Source organism: Schistocerca nitens, chromosome 8, assembly GCF_023898315.1.
Source record: "Schistocerca nitens isolate TAMUIC-IGC-003100 chromosome 8, iqSchNite1.1, whole genome shotgun sequence".
Classification (NCBI taxonomy): domain Eukaryota; kingdom Metazoa; phylum Arthropoda; class Insecta; order Orthoptera; family Acrididae; genus Schistocerca; species Schistocerca nitens.
In genome coordinates, this window is record NC_064621.1 from 120753257 (window position 1) to 120774296 (window position 21040).

At 43.4% G+C, this 21040-nt stretch overlaps 1 protein-coding gene across 4 annotated transcripts in view; it reads right to left on the reverse strand.

Annotated features, from left to right (window-relative positions):
• The window catches only part of LOC126198459 (uncharacterized), a 263192-nt gene that overhangs the window by 39752 nt on the left and 202400 nt on the right, over positions 1–21040 (reverse strand). For 3 of the 4 annotated variants that reach the window (XM_049934803.1, XM_049934801.1, XM_049934805.1), the window contains exon 1: positions 3272–3524. The exons of the other annotated variant lie outside the window; for it this stretch is intronic. In XM_049934803.1, coding sequence (XP_049790760.1) covers positions 3272–3409 — 138 coding nt within the window. In that variant the 5' untranslated portion in view covers positions 3410–3524. Of the gene's footprint in view, positions 1–3271; positions 3525–21040 lie in introns of those variants that run through there. 4 annotated transcript variants of the gene reach the window in all.

The window sequence follows — 21040 nt, forward strand, 5'->3', positions numbered from 1 at the left end:
TTTCATGGAACTGAGGTGTTTGGGAGGACTTCTTAATACCTGCTATTATCCATCTGTGTTTGTGAGATATTGATACAGACAAGCATACTTTTGGAAATGCCTTTTCAATGTTCAGTTTAAACAATGTTGTGAATTTAGAGAATTTCATATTCACATTGGATTCCTTATACACTTTATCCCAGCTTTTGTTTCTAGTCCTTTTGTGATTGATGTCGTTTGTAGGCTTGTAGTTTAGAGAATCATTCGATGCCTGATTTTACTGTTGTTATTTGACAGAGATGGTCTGATAGTCCGAGATCTTTTACAGCTACATCACCTTTTTTCCATGTCCATATTTGTGGCCACATGGCCAATTACTGATGCAGTCGTTGTAGTAACACTTGTTGCACAATTGACCAATAAGGACATGTCAATGCTTTGAAGGATCTTTATGAAGGTGCTGCTAGATTCATTTATGACATTAGTGTTGATGTTAATGTCCCCACACAGAATTATTTTGACCTTCGTACTTGAGACTTTATGTAGAACTTCTGTCATTTTATTGAAAAAAGTGTCCACACTACCACTGGGAGATCTATACACACACAAAATGATTAATTTCTTGGCGATATCAATTCCTGTTAATTCAGTGATTGAGATTTCAAAGTGTTTGTCTTCACTTACTGTACTGAGGCCATGTCTTCATTTGAACTGTGTTCCTTTTTTGATATAAATGCATGATCCTCCACTCCTTGAACTAGTTCTCCAATAAGACTTTGCCTTTTCATACAATGATAATACTACATATTGGATTTCTGTGTCTCTACACCAGTGCTGAGTAATACAAACTACTGTACAGTTCAAAGAGCGGAGTTCTCTTTCTAATAGTTATATTTAATTTTTTATTGATTGCATGTTGTGATGTGAAATGCCCCATGTTACTTTTTCCAGTGGTTTTTCTTTACAACGTCTGGTATATGTGATATTAGAAGTGTTAAAATCTGTAAAATCTGTTTTGTGAGTGAGTGTTTCAGTATTTTTTAAACTTCTGGAGATATTCTTTAGGCAGGGGAACCTGTTGTCTGGATTTATACTAAAAAAAACCTAATTTTCCTACCTATGACAACAGGTAGTTGACCATGTGTGGCCTGAGATCCATCCCCTATACTTTCGTGAATCAGCTGTACCCATCGTCCCTTCCCAGTCCTGTTTAGGTGTAGGCCATGCCTAGTGAAACCCCAGCTGTTGATAGTCCCAACGGCATCAGAGAAACATAAGCAAAATTGGCTGTCCTCAGAGCCATCCCTAACCCCACATTGATTCGCCTCACAGCTCCATCAAGGTGTGGTCGATCATGACGCCACAACACCTCAACAATGTGTACGTTGTTGCCATGAGTAAGGGTAGCTATCTTGTCCAGGTCAACACCTATGTCATATGTCCCATCCCTGTCCAAACTGTTTCGTGCCCCACCCACTATCACTACATGATCCTCTTTTGTAAAGTCCTTACATAAAAACGCTAGGTCCTCTATGGACATGACTTAACCCTGTATTTGGCTTGAAGACACTGGTGGCCTGGTACACTGCCCTAATCTTTCCTGTAATGAGGGCCTACGTTCTGCCCATGGCTACTAATTAGCAGCAGCACTTTATTCTCCCTAAGACTTTGTACATTCCTAGGCTTCTTGGCTTCAGTTGAAGTGTGCTGCACAATCCTTGCTCATTGTTCTACCTGAGGCTCTTCTCCACTTAACTCTGGCAGTGATAGACACCTGTTTTTGCCGTTGATGATAAAACTGTCAGATAGAGTTCTCTCTCTTCCTGTCCTCCTACCAGCTGTCAGTTCACAACCACCCTCCTCCCCCTTTTCTCCCTTGATCCTTATGAGTTCCTTCCTTGCTTCCTCCAACTGTACCTGAAGGGCACGGATTCTCCTTTCCTGTTCCCCAATCAAAATGTACCTACTGCATACTCTGCAGATCCAGGTAAGAGCCTCTTCTGCCAACATTCTCCCCACTGCATGCCCCTCAGTGAAAATATTTCCTACAAGTTTGGCAACAAATCCCTCTACTTACTACCCTATAACAGCTCCCACGTTTCTCACTCATGGTCAGTTTCAAAAGAATAATTAAGTTTAATGAATATTTTAAATTTGTCAAGGACGCGAGATTGGCAGTGTGTAAAAAAAAAAGACGCAAATGCCTTATGTGCGGTGGTTGTTCTTTTTGTACTGATTTAGAGATACAATGACGGAAGAATAAATTTGTAATTACTTTGCTTTTAGAGAATTTGCGATATCAGGTGTGTTTGGCCAGTTTTTAAGACGTTTATAACTCTTAAAATTTAGGCCTGGATCGCGTCTATCTAACTAGTAAACAATATGAAATGTGTTACTTAAATACGATTTAGAACCGTTTAATTACACTTTTATTGAGACAATAGACACTGACGAAACTAGTAGTGTCTTTTTTAAGCGAATTTTGCACTGTCAAGAAAACTTGAATAGAACCTGTGGTGTTTATGTCACGCAAAATTTCGTGCTATTTCGCGATTATCAGGACTTCAGTTAAAGAACAAGCTTTTTCGAGAAGAAGCTCTGCTGGGACGCTAATATTTAGTTATTTGACAAGAACAGACACTACAGCAAGTATACAAAACAAGGAAAATAAATTCTTTAGCAGATAAAGAAAATACCTGAGATCTTACTCGGTGGCCATCTAGTGTACATGTTTCCCCATTACCACCGATGCGGTACTTTCTGGATTGTGAATTACTATTACTATTATATCCTATTCAGGAACTCTCATTGGTGTGGAAATTCATATTAGAAATTTTGTAGCATCTGTATACAAGGCTGATACAAATGTGTTATTTAGACAATATATTTTTAAGCCACTTTGGAACAGATATCATCCACATATGACAGAAAACCCCATCCTGTGGCATGGACATAAATCGGTGGGGCCCTGATCAGAATCCGTATTTAGCAAGTATAAATGTTTTAATGATGCCCAACACCAATGTTAAAGGTCAGTGTGGTTGAATGTAGCAGTATATTTGATGAACGCAGTAATGGCATCATTGTAATAAGTTCTTTGAACAGCATGTCTCTTCTGCAGGAAAATGTCTTACACTTTTAAAGCGTAAGAATAATTAACGTTATCAACTAGGGGTTTAAACCTACACGAAATTACACAAAGACGGGTCCTCAAACTAGACCAAATCCTGATGATGTGAATGCTGTGGCTGTAAGGGCCGGGCGCACCCCGCCCGCCTCAGCTGGTGTTTACCTTTGCCTGCCAGCCTGTTCTCCACACTCCCAGCGTCCCCGCCGTCGCTCCCGTCGGCGGCAGCGTCTGCTGAGCTGTCGGCGTCGTCGTCATCAGCGTCTCTGTTTTCGGCTGCTTCATCCACCACTTCCTCCCCATCGTCTGCAGCGGCGAGCGGCGTGCAGTACGCCACAAGCAACACACCAGCGATCAGCAGGACGAGGGCTGCCTTCATGGTTACAGTGGCTTCTACTCTGGGTGCCTCTCGACAAGTGCCACAGGTGAACTCACCCACCTCCTCTTATACGGCTTGTCCGACTCTTATCGCCCAAACTGCTGCAAGCAAGGACAGCTTTTTAGTGTGTACTTCAGAAAGTGTGATTATCCATATCGACGTCCTATCTCACTGCTGGTAATATCTTTGGAGACTGGAAAAGAAACCTTGAGCCATAAGATAGGATTAGACGAAAGAAAATTGTGAGCACAATAGTCGATAAATACGCTACAATAAATGAAAGCAAATGATTGAAAAGTTTATAGACTTTAATTATGAACTTTCCTGTTTCCTAAGGACAGTACATGCAACAGCACTGACTTAGTTTAATAACAAATTTACGAAGGAATAAGAATTTCATTTGTACAATATTTTCACACCATCCTGTGATTTCTGATGTTGCGAATTGTTCACTCATTATATCAATAATTAACAGTAATTTTGGGTTTAGTTCGCCATGAACCATTATTACTCACAATTTTTATATGTGGACAGATTCAAAAAAAGACTGCAAACGTATTGTTGAGGAATCTCTTATCACGAATAAAACCTTTGCTGTGTCAATCGAGGTTTCTGGCTGGAGGCTCCTGTGGAAGTATTCGTCATCTCAGAATTGCTCTACCGGTGGCAGATCAACACGCAAAAAAAAATGGTTCAAATGGCTCTGAGCACTATGGGACTCAACTGCTGTAGTCATCAGTCCCCTAGAACTTAGAACTACTTAAACCTAAATAACCTAAGGACATCACACACGTCCATGCCCGAGGCAGGATTCGAACCTGCGACAATAGCGGTCACGCGGTTCCAGACTGAAGCGCCTAGAACCGCACGGCCACACCGACAGGACGCCCAGTAGGCCATTCGTGAATACGTGCTTCTCTGATGTGAACTGAAGTTTTTCAATGGATTATTCCTTTTTGCACCGCAGCCATCTGTGGTATGAAAACTGGATTGCTCCCTATGACCCTTCAACGGGTTGTCTATGGACGCATTGCTCGCAATCTAAACACTACAAACAGTAGCGAGACTCGTCGCTATATATATTACACTAGCCTTCTGCTCTCTCGCGTATTGTTCATGACGTGTATATAGTAGGTGTGGCATGGGGCTTACCATGTGTTCGTTCTATAAATTTGTGTTCCTGCTCTCTCATCTTAAATAATCTGCTAACAATACAATTCTTGCAAGCAGAGAGTAGATATATAACTACTGATTTTCTTCGCGAGATTAAATAAGCTTCTAATCTTTTCCATCTTAACTTACTTCTTTATATTTACTTCTGCAGTGTAATATATGACCCATTGGTCACTGACAGTATGTGGTGTAAACCCATGTACACAAGCAGGCATGAATTGTCTTTGAGTAATTTGTTACAAACACCATTTCGTGTTGCCTGAATCTTCCTTGGTTGCATAAAATTTATTTCACGTTTAAGAGACAAATACACCACGTGTTGTTGTTCTACTATGTTCATTTTCAAATTTGCATATTTCGTATTTACAAGCTTTACTTTTTCAAAAGTGACTTCTTTGTGCCCAATCAGTCCTGCCCAAAATCGCGAGAAACCGCCATAATTAGTTCTGTGCTCAGTGCTCAGTATGTTCAGACAGCACCAATATTATTCATATTTTTGTCGTGTAACCTCCAGGTTAGATCTTGCCTATCAGAATTTCGTTTCTCTTAGTACCACTGGGCAATAATTAAAAGTTGCTCATGTATTAAAACAGTGACATCGTATTTCGATTGTGATTTCTACTGTGTTTTTCATAGTCTCCTACTTCCTTCTCCATTGTCCCATGTATAACAACATGAATACCAGATGCATCAACCGCTCATGCAGCAGCTGCAGTTATTGCTGTACAGTTGCTTCAAGGAAACACTTCGTTGGTTTCTATTTCGATTCACTAAGGCCAATGAAATCTAGCTTCAAGTTTCAGGTTACCTCTCTCTCTCTCTCTCTCTCTCTCTCTCTCTCTCTCTCTCTCTCTCTCTCTAGTGTCATTTGCTGCAGTTCCTTCAAAACATTTGAAATCTTGATAATCCAGATTTCGACTCGAACAGTTTTACACACTTCTCCTGACTTTTTCGTCCAGAATCTCTCTACTTCGAGTTCAGAATGGGGGCAGAATAGCATGTCCGTGCTGAAAAACACCAGGTATTTTAGATGGAATAAAAAATACTTCTCTACGCTTCCACGGTTCGCACCATCATCAGCTGACGTAGAATTGTGTAACTGTATTCTTGGAATTATTGTAAATCACAAACAACTTTCTGCAGCAACAGATCACCTGGAAACCGACTAGGCTTCGTCTCTTATTGGTGATAAACATGTTCTTTCTTTTAACTGCTAAACTGCTAAATGAAAAAAATAAAATATTTAAGAACAGTAAGTACTTAGCGGTAAAACAGACAAAAAATCTGCAGAATGCGGCTATTTGTTGAATGTACTATTCAATATACTTGGCGTTTAACACTGTTACTTTGCACAGCGGTCTTACGCATATGAGATACGTGGCGATATTTACACTAAGCACAAAGTCCGCTGATATGTACCACTTCTAGTGCTTGACTGTTTGTTTTAATGTACATCATTATTCCAATTAAGAATGCATTGTGAATTTCAAACGAAAAGAGTTAATCGTGCCAATGCTTGGTTCCCTATTTTGTTGTGCTTACATACGTTTACTTACGTATTGCAACATATGTTTACTAAATAATTGCTTCCATCACCAAGATGAATGAAGTAATACTGAACATTCGTGTACTGACGATGGAGAATACCAGAGTACACGAGCTTCAATAGTTATTGGTCAATGAAGTTTACTGTAATTAAGTGCGTGAGACCCGTACCAGATAGGACTAACAGGAAATATTAAATGTATACAGAGAAGGACAGCATGAATGATCACAGGTTTGTTTGCTCCATGGGAGAGTTACACAGAGATACTGATGCAACTGAACTGGCAGATTCTTGAAGACGGATGTAAACTATCCCGAGAAAGTCTATTAACAAAATTTCAAGAACTGGCTTTGAATGATTACTCTGGGAACTTACTATAGCACTCTACATATCCCTCACATAGGGATCATAAGGGTAAGATTAGAATAATAGCTACATGCACAGAGGTATTCAGACAATCATTCTTTCCACGCTACATATGTGAATGGAACAAGAATAAACCCTAATAATTGGTACAACGGGATAAGTCCTCTGCATTGCACTTCACGGTCGTTTGCAGAGTATAGATGTAGATGAAGATCTAATAAAAAGAACACTTTAACTATTATGTCAAAACTTTTCAAAAAATCATTTGAATTCGTTCTATAACTGTCACTGTGCATATGTTTATCCAGCTTCCTGCCTACTGATATAAACTGTTTGACATTCATTTAAAGTGAACTCACGTCCTTTGCTCAAAATTCAGCGACAGATAACCAAACTAATTTAATAAATACCTATAATATAACACTGAACAACCACACTAAAATTATTGATTATATATGTCAGAAATGTTAAATGTGTGAAATAGCTACCAAAAATAAAACAGACACTGCTAAGTTACAGAGAACACTACAAATGTTGGAGAACAAAAGGATAAAAATCTGACCAAAAAACAGAGCACAAAAGATAAAGTTAGAACCATCACTACTGTCAACGAAAATTAACTCTCTACAGAAAGTTATATTAAATAAAAACAAAGACCATAAAGAAATTGTGATACTGCCAACCAAAGCATCTGAGCCATAATTGTAGTTGAGATACATACATATACCACATTTTTACATTTATCGGAGGAAGCGATGTTATAAAGCTAGACAAAGGCTCCATCAATGGATCTGAAACTGAAATTCAGGGAAGATCGCAGGTTAATGTAAGCGCGGGATAAACCATCGCAAATGGAAATGCTAGTACGTTAATAACCTGTGTAATAGCCAGAACGGTGAATGCATACATGCAAACGTTCACGCAGTGTGTTGTACAGGTTCCAGATGTCTGTTTGTGGGGTGTAGTTCGGTGCCTGTTGTACTTGGTCGGTCAATACAGGTAGTTTAATGCTGTTTGCAAATGTTGTTCTCCAATGGTGTCACATATGTGCTGGATTAGAGACAGATCGACATGTCAACACCTGTTGATCAGCAGTAAGTGGGCGAACAACATCCTGTTGGAAACATGCCCTGGAATGCTGTTCATGAATGAAAACAAAACAGGTTGAATCACCAGACAGACAAACAAATTTGCAGTTGGGATGCGTGGGGTCCTGTCATACGAAATCGTACTCCAGACCATAGTTGTAGCTGTAGGCCCAGTGTTAATGCACGGCACATAACGTCTGGTTCGGAGTTGTCTTTGAAGTGGTCGATTATTAACAGTTCGTTGTGTCAATGTGGTGCAAATATCTGTTCAAACTGGTACTGCAGGTGCTATACGATACTCTGAACATTATGGCTTTCCCTTTCGCTGGTACCACGTGGCTGTCCAGAATCTGGTGTTCTCGCAACCGTACATTTCTCGTGACCATTTCTGCCAACTATCAAGTACAATGACGGCATTCCTGCTAGGTCTTTATGCAGTACCGCAGTAGGAACATACAATTCCGCATAGCGATATTACACGACCTCGTTCAAAGTCCGTGAAGAGTTGATAATGGCTTCTTTCTCAACTTTTTTGACTAACCATCATCTCACTATGTCCGATTTCAAAGCCAAATATCTCTCATGATCGTTACAGCAGTTTTTAAAGCAAATCAGTTTCGGATCGTCATAGAAGCGCTAGTAGTGCCACTCTTATGCGACTGTGGCAAAATGTAGATGGACATCATTTTTCAGATATAGAAACATGCTTATCAACTTTCACTCAAGCCACACAGCTCCTTATTGGTGTTTTGATTATGTATATATAAAATCAAAAGTATGGAATACCTTATAAAATACACTAAATAATATTCCATAAATTCTTCATTCATGACTTGCCTCTGATTGCACAGAATCGATAATTTTAATAAAATTTAACTGTAATTGGTTTGGGTATTTAATTTATTAAATTATAGTATTTCTCTCATAGCAGAAGACTTTGAGGATGTTCAGTTTCCTCCAGAATTTAAACTATTATTAGTATTAGCCTTTGTAATTTACCTTCCTATGTGAAGATATTTTCCATAGCAGAGAACAACATTGTTTCACTGCACAGGGTATAAATGATGGTAATTACCAGTATGCTGATATTTCCCTGCAGCAAGAGAAGGAATGGAGTTCCTTGCACAATCGACAAAAAATACTAAGAGCACATTAATTATTGGTTGACTCTCCACACACTACCTCCTTCAACTACCTTAACATACATAACATTTAGTCTCTTAGTTAGTTTTCTTAATTAACAGGTGGTAACACTCTGTCAGCAGTAATTGAGTTTAGAGACTTAGCAGAGTTTGCAGAAGAATGTGGACTATCACGTATAAAATGTTCATTAGGACAGATTCGACCAAAACAAGATGACGCAGTAACTGCTTTTCCTTCCACCAGTTGTGCTTCCCTTTCATTTGTAATGACTCTATTATTCGCTACTTTTCAGATCTAACACATTCTAAACATTTTTGGCAGAACTCACTTTTGAAAAATCGGAAGAGAACCATCTATATTTTAAAATGACAAGGATATCTGCATGAACAAGCAAGTAAAGCTTGTAAATACGAAATGCACTAATTCGGAAATGAACGTAGTAGAACAGCCACGCTTGGTGTATTTCCCTCCTAAATGTGAAGTCGATTTTTAAGCACCTAAGGAAGATTCAGGCAATACGAAATGGTGTTTACAACAAATTACTCAATGACAATTCATGCCTGCTTGTATCTATGGATTTTCAGCACATATTATCAGTGACCTCCGGACTATATATTACACTGCACAAGTAAATATAAAGTAGTAAGTTAAAACGGAAAAATTAGAAGGTTATTTAATATCGCGAAGGAAATCAGTAGTTATAGATCTATTCTCTGATTGCAAGAATTGTTTTGCTAGTCGATTATTTAAGATGAGAGGGCAGGAACTGAAATTTATTGAACGAACACACTGCAAGCCCTACGCCACACGTACTAAATACACGTCATGAATAATACGCAAGAGAGCAGAAAGGCTACTTGAATATACAGGGTGATTATAATTAAAGTAAAACTTTCAAAACGGTGTAGAAATAACACCACTGGTCAGAATGAAGTCAAATTGAAATGGAATATTATCGCAGAACGGGGAAAACGTAACGCAGAAGAAAAAAAAAATCTGAAAATTGATTAGTAGATGGCGCTGTATGTCATGCGCACGACCCATTAAAGATGCTATAAACACGCCATGTACACGACTTTTACTTGTGCTACAGATTGGATCCCTGGAAGTGTTTTCCTGTACGAGTGCGTTGCGTGTCGTATCATTCTACTTTTCACCGTATATCAGCGTTGTTTACCTGCCTTTTCGGCATTGGTCGTTCGTCGTTTCTGTCCCAGATTAGCTGGGAAGCTTTTGGTATGCGTAGTCATCCAGTGCTGGGCCCCTGGCTACGTAAGGCGGACCCATGTCTACCATGGCGGAGTCCGCAGAGCAACCGTCGCGGCTCTCCTACACTTCCACCGCTGCCCTTCATAGGAGATGCCGCTCGCCCCGGCTTCCAATCGCGCCTGATGTTCCGCCCAACTCGCAGCGGGCGAGGTATCGTTTGAATCGCGCCAACTGCCACAAATCGCCGGTGGATACCACCGGCACTGAAACCGATCACCGTGATCACGGTGACGACTGTCTCCGCCGCCCGTGTCAGGGACCGTTCTTCCGTATCATCGTCGCCCGACGACTCACCTGACTGCTTAGTAAGTGATCTTTCTCGTTGTGACGTGGCGAACTCCTCGGCTGTGCCTGATCACCACCCGGCTGTAACTATGAGTGCACCACTTCCTACGTTGTCCCGCCACCGTGGCGAGTCTTCAGGGCGCCCTGACACAGTCAGAAAGTCCTCTGCCGGTCACTCCAGGCGCTTTAGACGCTCCTCCGCCAACGCGGGCAGATCCGGGACCTTCTGTACGAAATGGGCCCATCATCTGTAGCAAATGCCAATGTATACGACATACTGGGATTACTGCTCCCTACCACTGCCGAGCAGTAAGTGTACCAGCCCACATTTAGTGTGGATCCAGCTCCAATACCTCCTTCCCAGGTGAGGGTGCACCAGACGGTCCTGTGGATGAGGAAATGGCTCCTGCTCCAGATACTCCTTTTCAATAGACCCCGTCAGGCCTTCCTGTTTTGGTGTGTAATGTCACTAATTATACTAAACTGGACACTGTCCTCCAGCGGCTCATTATCTGGCAAGTGCGGGCTCTTTACGAGGAAGATCATGTGAAATACCTGCTCGACAGTAGGGTCTACTACCTAATCATTCTTTAATTTGTCAGATCAAGGATGATGCCTTACTTCACCCTCCAGACGTTGAGAAATCGCCAAACCAAAATCGTCCTCAAGGATTTGCCACCAAAGGTTACACTAGAGGAGGTCAAGAAGGAACTGCATTGACTCCGTTTCGAGGACCCTTTGGTCCGCCATTATAGCAAAAGGCCCAGGCGTTGATCCCCTCCCCTACCCATGACTTCTCCATTTCCCAGAGGTAGGTCATAGAGTGCATTTACCAGATCCGGGACCTTCTGTACGAAATGGGCCCATCATCTGTAGCAAATGCCAATGTATACGACATACTGGGATTACTGCTCCCTACCACTGCCGAGCAGTAAGTGTACCAGCCCACATTTAGTGCAGAATTGCGCATTCCCCACATTGGAGCAATCTACATGAACCCAGTGTTTGGACACAACCCACGATCCCCACCACATGGCATCCTGGAGAGGGTGCCCTGTCTACCATAAGGCACTGAAGTCTTCACGTTCTTCCGAAAGGAAACCAAGAACAAAAAGACCTCCCCCACCGCTATGGGAACCAATTTCCCTGTTTTCAGGCACCAGACATTTCTGAGGCACATGTGTCCCCTTCTGCCCAGACTCCCATCACATCATTTGCTGCTGCAGCCCAGCCTCCTCCTCATTGCCTGTCTTCCACGGTGGCTTCCACTGCTCACCGACTACAAGAGCCAGTTGCAACCCCCTCTAGTCCACCTGTGGCTGTATCCCAGCCCTCTACCCCTACCGCCACTCTGCCTACAGTTAATCCCGCCACTGCCCGACGCAGGTGCAAGCAGCCCACCCGGGACCCTCGCCCAGTGGTGAAGAGTGATATGTCCTTTCAGGAGGACATGGGTGAAATCCTACAGCTCGTCGTCTTATTCATCGAACCCCACATCTAGGCTGTCATTCGTGACACTGTCCAAAAAATCCATTGGTTGGAGGATGGACTCTCTGAGGTTATGGTCCTAGTGGAATGGCTTAGTCAAATATTGTTGTAATGGCGAGTAGACCATCACACCCCCACCAGTCCCCTCAGGAACTTGTCACCTGCATTTTTAATGCCAATGGCATCAAACACATGAAGATGGAGTTGAACGCCTTCCTCCATGAGCATCATGTGCATATTTTAATGGTCACAGGAACAAACCTCAACTGGTGGATGAGTTCTCCCTCCATAACATGGTGTGTTACCGCTCTGACCGCTTCAGTCACCATGGTGGATGCACGGCTCTGTTCCACAATAAAGCTCTTGTCCATATGTAAAAGACTCTCCACCCAATGGAACACATAGATGCCACAGCAGTTACTATCTACACACGCCTTGGTGCCATTACCTTGCAGCAGCGTACTTGAGCCCAAACAAGCCATTGCTTGAAGTGGACCTTCGCCTGTTGACGGCCTTCGACAGGCTCACCTTTTCTGGAGGATCTCAATGCTAATCACCCAACTTGGCATTCTCGGGTCTCTAAACCCGAAGGCCAACTCCTCTTTGACCTGGAGGACACTTCAGCGCTGTCGGTCTATAGCCCCCATTAACCTGCCCATATACCAGTCCGTTCCAACTCCCAACCGGACGTTCTGGATGTAGCCATATTCAAAAACGTCGCCATTCAGTTTTCACTGGAGGTTCTCCATAAACTGGCCTCTGGCCATGACACAGTACCCTGCACCTCACCGGTACTACTCTTTCATTTCAAGTTCGTTCCACTGCGACCATCACTGATAGGGACAAGTCCACCAGGGTATTTAATAACTTCACTCGCACGACCTCGACTTGACAGCAGCGGGAAATATAGTCCATGCCATGGATTACTTGACTGCCAGAAAACAGAAAACAGTGAAGCTCTCCACCTCCTACACCATAACTGGGCTGCCATTCACGCCCTGTGACGTTCTGAGCCGGCGACTGCCCATCCTATTCGTGCGGCAGCGGGCTTGTCGAAGGATATACTTCAAATTGTCGAAACGCCAGCGGACGCGTTACAGGAGCCAAACCACCCTCTTGTCCAAGACATTTCCCTGGACGAACTACAGGACGAACACGATGTCCTATCAGCTGTTGCCGCTTTCTGCAGCCGTCCACCTCTGTCTGCCCCCCACCTTACTTCCGCGGCAGAACTCCATCGGATCCTACGACGGAAACGCAGCCGGTCAGCCACCGGATTGGACGGAATTTTAAATGAACATCTTTGCTGCCTTCCGCGTACACCTCTCTTATTTTTCACCAACATTTTAAATCGTTGTCTCACGTCCAGCTTTTTCACCACTCAGTGGAAGCAGCCGAGCTGATTCTAATCCCCAAGCTGTTCAAGGGCCCTACGGTCCCCAGATCCCCACCAACAACAGGCCCATCAGCCTCTTAAATACCGTGGTGAAGGTCCTTGAATCTGTGATCCTCCACCAACATTCCCAACCTCTGGCGCGGCAGGGACAATCCGATTTGAACAGTACAGATTTATTTCGCACCTCTCTGCCGAACTTCAGTTTCTACAAATCATTGAACAAGTCAGCAAAGCCTTCAACACCACCAAGTCGACAGCAGCCGTTTTCTTTGAACTTTCAGATCTCCTACGACAAGATCTGTCACGCAAGATGGTGACGCAGACCCGTATACTGGATATCTACGTTAAGATTGTGGATGATTTCCTTCGCGGTAGGACTTTCCTCGTGGTTCAACGGGGAATGCTTTCTGGCATTCACCGATTGTAGGCAGGCACTCCACAAGTATCAGTGCTGTCTCCTGTTCTTTTAAATATCCATGTGAATGATATGCCAGTCATCACCGAGTGACAGCTGGCACAATATGCTGATGACACAGCACTATACACCACTCGACGTTTCACTGACGCCGTCGTCGCCCGCCTCTAGAGACAGGTGGACACCACCATCACCAGGTGGCAGACAAACAAAATAGATTTCAATGCCACCTAGACTACGGCAGTCTATTTCGCGAAACGGCACCCATTCCTCCACCGCAATATACTGCAGGCGTGCAGGTGCCCTGGCCCCGACAGCCACGTATCTAGGGGTTCTGATGGACCGCAAGTCGCCATTCCACTGTCATGCGAAGTATGTCGCCAACAAGGGGCAAGAACTGACAAGGGCTTTGTACCCTCTCTTCCGCAGCAGGGAACTTGACTTACATACCAAGCTCCACATGCACCGGGCAGCTATCCTACTACTCGCACGTATAGTCCACTGCATGGGCAACGATTAGTGTCACCAAGATGTGGACGATGCAGTGCCTGCAGAAGAAGGTTCTCCAGTGGAGCCTGCACGCCCCACCACTCACGACAATTGTGTCTCTCCATGAGGAAGAAGGTATCGTCCACCTCAAGACGACCATACGCAACAACGCGTGACGGCTCTGTGAGAAAGTGGATGCCCTGCGGGACACTTGTCATGGATGCGCCACGTTGGGACCACACTGCCATGCTGCTGGCATCGACATTCGGTTCCTCCAACCGTCCTAGAGGACTCAGATCCCGATCTCGGCTAACGACATGGCAAGCCCAACTCGGCTACATCCTTAGCTGGGACTAGCCCCCAATTCTACATCCAAAACTTTACCACCCTACCTGCCCATGTCGGGCCACATTTTTCTGCCTGAATGATGTACTGTCATCGTTGGAGGGTGGTACGAGACAAGTCCCATCGTCACACCTCCAAAGTACATGACGCTGCGTCATTGCCCTGTGGATGAATTAACTACCTCACCAACACAGTTAGACCGCGAAAGACCGGTGATGCTGTACTGTATCATGTCGCATAGGGGAAAGGAAAGAAAAAGAAGAAAAAGAAGGTTATCCTCCTTTCGCGTCTGCCAGCACTGTCTCAATGCAGGATCGCGCTCTGCTTGTAAGGCTGTATTACAAGAATGATTGTGCACAGGTAGCTTTCCAGAAGTTCCGGACACTGAAGTGTGTGAAAAAAGGCTTTGGTCCGATGACTGCCGTGGGTCTGCGGAAAATGATTCGGAAATACAAAAAGACGGGTTCTTTTGATGTGCAACCGAGTAAAGGCAGGAAATTAATTGATTCCAGGTCAGTGGAAGCAGTGGCCACAGCAATACAGGAGGAGACGAGTGGTGGGAGTAAACGTGTACTGCACGGAGAATTGCCCGAACATTACACATACTCGTGAGCACGGCGCGAAAAATCCTACGAAACATCCTTCTTTGATGAGGCTTCCTGGCAGATTAAAATTGTGTGCCGGACCGAGACTCGAACTCGGGAGCTTTGCATTTCGCGTGCAAGTGCTCTACCAACTGAGCTACCCAAGCACACACTTTTAATCTGCCTGGAAGTTTCATATCAGCGCACACTCCGCTGCACAGTGAAAAATCTCATTCTGGATCCTTCTTTGATATCCATTCAAAATTACCCATTTGCACGAGTTGCTTGCTGTTGACCTCTCAGAAGAGAGACTTTTTAGAATTGCTTGCTCGTACGTAAGTAGAATATGACTGCCCGTGGAAGATTTTGTGGGCAAACTTCAATCTGACAGGATATGTCAATACACAGAATTGTCAACTATGGGCAACGGAAAATCCACACGCAAATCAACCAGCACCACTTTATCCTTAAAACGCCACCCGTGCGGTTTACAGCATCATTGATCATAGAGCCACATTCTTTCGAAGAGAGGCTGTGCTTTCAGTCCTGTTACCTGTATCGTCAGTGGTAAGCGATTTGTCTTTTGCACAACCATCTCATTCCACCTCTCCAACAGCGTGGATGGGCTCATTTAAATGCCAGATTGCACACCTCCGCACATTGCAAATCCAGTTAAGCAGCTGCTGAAGCGCCATTTCGGAAATGCTAGAATTATCAGCCATCATTTCCCTACAGCCTGACCATCCCAAACGCCTGATCTTAATTCGTGTGACTTCTCGCTGTGGGGCTACCTGAAAGATGTTGAATATTCAATGTTCCGATTGCAAACCTACGTGCACTGAAGACACGCATCGCGCAACACATTCTGAACGTGACCCCAGAGTCACTTCGATCAGGTGCGGAACATGCTGTTTCTCGCTTTCACCATTTACCGAAAACGGTGGACAGCATATTGAACATTTTTTTGTGAAAAAAACGCACAGAAATTAATAATCCGATTTGATTTTGATTGTTTTTATGCAGTTTTTGGCCTCAGTAAAGTTGAAAACCGAAGCGAGTGATGCTTTTTATGTGGATTTTCTCCTCAGGACAAATAAAAACCGATGTGAGTGATGCTTTTTATGTCGTTTTTCGCCTCAGGACAATTAAAAACCGGTTCTTCCCATCCGATGTGATATGACCTTTCCATGGTGGATGGGCTTACGGAGCTAAAAGGACCACACCTGTACGCCCATGCACACTTGGTTTAACGTCAAACGTATACCTTATTCACTATTGTATGATTCATTTGTTATTCGTAGTCGACGACTACTAAATTATAATGCTTGCAGCGCCATCTATTGAAACATTTCATAACTATTTATTTTTCTTCTGGCATACGTTTTCCCCCATCTCCGATAATATTCCGTTGCAATTTGACGTCATTCTGACCAGTGGTGTTGTTTCTACTGTGGTTTGAAAGTTTGATTATAATTACCCCGTATGTAGCGAAATACAGTTTTCATACCACTGATGAATGCAGTGCCAAAAGCAATAATCCACTGAAAAACTGCAGTTCACACCACAGAAGCACGTATTCACGACTGGCCTACCGGGCGTCCTGATCTGCCACCCGTAGAGCAATTCTGAGATGACGAATACTTCCACAGCAGCCTCCACCGAGAAACCTCTATTAACTGACACAGCAAAGGTTTGATTCGTGATAAGAGATTACTGAACAATAGGTTTGCAGTATATTTATTTAAATGTGCAGATGTGTGTGAAATCTTATGGGACTTAACTGCTAAGGTTATCAGTCCCTAAGCTTACACACTAATTAACCTAAATTAACCTAAGGACACACACACCCATGCCCGAGGGAGGACTCGAACCTCCGCCGGGACCAGCCGCACTGCAGCGCCCAGGCCGCTCGGCTAATCCCGCGCAGCAGTCTATTTACTTCCGTGCCGCAATAAATACAAAAATGTATCAGAATCTCTTGGCGTCACAAGTCACAGTCTCATTTCAGGATGTAAAGAAAGTTTAATTACTAGTATACATTATGTGATGAACAACGCCTCAAAATTTGATAAACATCGGACTGATGAGGCTTGTCGTACCACTTCCTACTTGAATCAGTCCATATATAAAAATTGTAACAATGGTTCATGAGGAACTAAACCCAAAATTACTGTTAATTATTGGTATAATGAGTTAACAATTCGCAACATCAGAAATCACAGGATGGTGTGAAAATATTGCACAAATGAAATTCTTATTCATTCGTAAATTTGTTACTAAACTAAGTCAGTGCTGTTGCATGTACTGTCCTTACAAAAGAGGAAAGTTCATAATTCAAGTCTATAAACTATTTAATCATTTGCTTTCATTTATTGTAGCGTATTTATCGGCTATTGCGCTCACAATTCTCTTTCGTCTAATCTTATGGCTCAAGGTTTCTTACCAAGTGTCCAAAGACATTTCCAGCAGTAAGATAGGACGCCGATATGGATAGCCGCACTTTCTGAAGTACACACTAAACAGCTGTCCTTGCCTGCAGCAGTTTGGGCGATAAGAGTCGGACGCGCCGTATAAGAAGAGGTGGGTGAGTTCACTTGTGGCACTTGTCGAGAGGTAATCAGAGTAGAACCACTGTAACCATGAAGGCAGCCCTCGTCCTGCTGATCGCTGGTGTGTTTCTTGTGGCGTATTGCACGCCGTTCGTCGCTGCAGACGATGGGGAGGAAGTGGTGGATGAATCAGCCGAAAACAGAGACGCTGATGACGACGACGCTCACAGCTCAGCAGACGACGACGTCGACGGGAGCGATGGTGGGGACGCTGGGAGTGTGGAGAACAGGCTGGCAGGCAAAGGTAAACACCAGTTGAGGCGGGTGGGAAGCGCCCGGCCCTTACTGCCGCAGCATTCATATCATCAGGTTTAGGTGTATCTACATCTACAGCTACATCTACATGGATACTCTGTAAATCATATTTAAGTGCCTGGCAGAGGATTCATCGAACCACCTTCACAATTCTCTATTATCCCAATATCGTACAGCGCGCGGAAGGAATGAACACCTATATCTTTCCGTACGAGCTCTGATTTCCCTTATTTTATCTTGGTGACCGTTCTTCCCTATGTAGGTCGGTGTCAACAAAATATTTTTGCATTCGGAGGAGAAAATTGGTGATTGGAATTTCGTGAAAAGATTCCGTTGCAATGGAAAATGCCTTTCTTTTAATGATTTCCAGCCCAAATCCTGTATCATTTCTGTGACACTCTCATCCATATTTCGCGATAATATAAAACGGGCTGCCTTTCTTTGAACTTTTTCGATGTACGCCGTCAGCCCTATCTGGTAAGGATCCCACACCGCGCAGCAGTATTCTAAAAGAGGACGGACAAGCGTAGTGTAGGCAGTCCCCTTAGTAGGTCTGTTACATTTTCTAAGTGTCCTGCCAATAAAAAGCAGTCTTTGGCTACCCTTCCCCACAACGTTTTCTATGTGTTCTTTCCAATTTAAGTTGTTCGTAATTGTAATACCTAGGTATTTAATTGAATTTACAGCTTCTGGATTAGACTGATTTATCGTGTAACCGAAGTTTAATGAGTTCCTTTTAGCACTCATGTGGATGACCTCAAACTTTTCGTTATTTAGGGTCAACTGCCTCTTTTCGCACCATTCAACGTTTTGGAGTTTTTTTTATCTTCTGATGACTTTATTAGTCGACAAACGACAGCGTCATCTGCAAACAACCGAAGACGGCTGCTCAAATTGTGAATAAAGAGCTAGTTGTGTTTCACAGGAACGATGTTTTCTAAACCCATGTTGAGTGTGTGTCAATAGACCGTTTCCTTCTAGGTAATTCATAATGTTCAAACACAATAAATGTTCTAAAATCCTGCTGCATATCGACGTTAACGGCATGGGCCTTTCTTGAATATTGGTGTGACCTGTAAAATTTTTCAGTCTTTGGGTACAGATCTTTCGTCGAGCGAGCGGTTGTACATGATTGTTAAGTATGGAGCTAAAGCATCAGCATACTCAGAAATGAACCCAAATGGTATACAGTCTGGACCAGAAAACTTGCTTCTATTAAGCGATTTGAGTGGCTTCACTACTCCGGGGATATTTACTTCTATGTTACTCATGTTTATTCAAATTCCGGAATATTTGCTTCGTCTTCTTTTGTGAAAGCTTTTCGGAAGGCTGTGTTTAGTAACTCTGCTTTGGCACCACTGTCAAGTGGGTAGTTTGAGTGCCGGTCTTTGTGTACGAGGGCAGTTCAATAAGTAATGCAACACATTTTTTTTCTGAAACAGGGGTTGTTTTATTCAGCATTGAAATACACCAGGTTATTCCCCAATCCTTTAGCTACACAACACTATTTTTCAACGTAATCTCCATTCAATGCTACGGCCTTACGCCACCTTGAAATGAGGGCCTGTATGCCTGCACGGTACCATTCCACTGGTCGATGTCGGAGCCAACGTCGTACTGCATCAATAACTTCTTCATCATCCGCGTAGTGCGTCCCACGGATTGCGTCCTTCATTGGGCCAAACATATGGAAATCCGACGGTGCGAGATCGGGGCTGTAGGGTGCATGAGGAAGAACAGTCCACCGAAGTTTTGTGAGCTCCTCTCTGGTGCGAAGACTTGTGTGAGGTCTTGCGTTGTCATGAAGAAGGAGAAGTTCGTTCAGATTTTTGTGCCTACGAACACGCTGAAGTCGTTTCTTCAATTTCTGAAGAGTAGCACAATACACTTCAGAGTTGATCGTTTGACCATGGGGAAGGACATCGAACAGAATAACCCCTTCAGCGTCCCAGAAGACTGTAACCATGACTTTACCGGCTGAGGGTATGGCTTTAAACTTTTTCTTGGTAGGGGAGTGGGTGTGGCGCCACTCCATTGATTGCCGTTTTGTTTCAGGTTCGAAGTGATGAACCGATGTTTCATCGCCTGTAACAATCTTTGACAAGAAATTGTCACCCTCAGCCACATGACGAGCAAGCAATTCCGCACAGATGGTTCTCCTTTGCTCTTTATGGTGTTCGGTTAGACAACGAGGGACCCAGCGGGAACAAACCTTTGAATATCCCAACTGGTGAACAATTGTGACAGCACTACCAACAGAGATGTCAAGTTGAGCACTGAGTTGCTCCGCCATTGCAGGAGTCACAGCTGTGCACGGCCGGCCCGCACGCGGGAGATCAGACAGTCTTGCTTAACCTTGCGGCGATGAGGACACACGCTTTGCCCAACGACTCACCGTGCTTTTGTCCACTGCCAGATCACCGTAGACATTCTGCAAGCGCCTATGAATATCTGAGATGCCCTGGTTTTCCGCCAAAAGAAACTCGATCACTGCCCGTTGTTTGCAACGCACATCCGTTACAGACGCCATTTTAACAGCTCCGTACAGCGCTGCCACCTGTCGGAAGTCAATGAAACTATACGAGACGAAGCGGGAATGTTTGAAAATATTCCACAAGAAATTTCCGTTTTTTTCAACCAAAATTGGCCGAGAAAAAAAATGTGTTGCATTACTTATTGAACTGCCCTCGTAATTTCGTTACGTTTAAACCCTTAGTTGATAACGTAAATTATTGCTGCACTTTAAAAGTGTAAGACATTTGTCTGCAAATGAGACAGGCCGTTTGAAGAACATTTTTATTACAATTATACCATTACGGTGTACATTGAATATACTCCTACATTTAACAGTACTGAACTTTAACGTTGGTTTGTACTTGCTAAACACGGATTTTGATTAGGACCCCCCTGTTTCATGTATATGCCTCAGGGAGAGGCTGTCTGTCATATGTGGATGATATCTATTCCGAAATGGCTTACGAACATATTGTCCGAATAATACGTTTTTATAGTCTTCTATACAGGTGCTACAAAATTTCTGTTAAGAATTCCTACATCAATTAGAGTTGCTGAATGGGATATAATGATAACAGGAATTCATAATC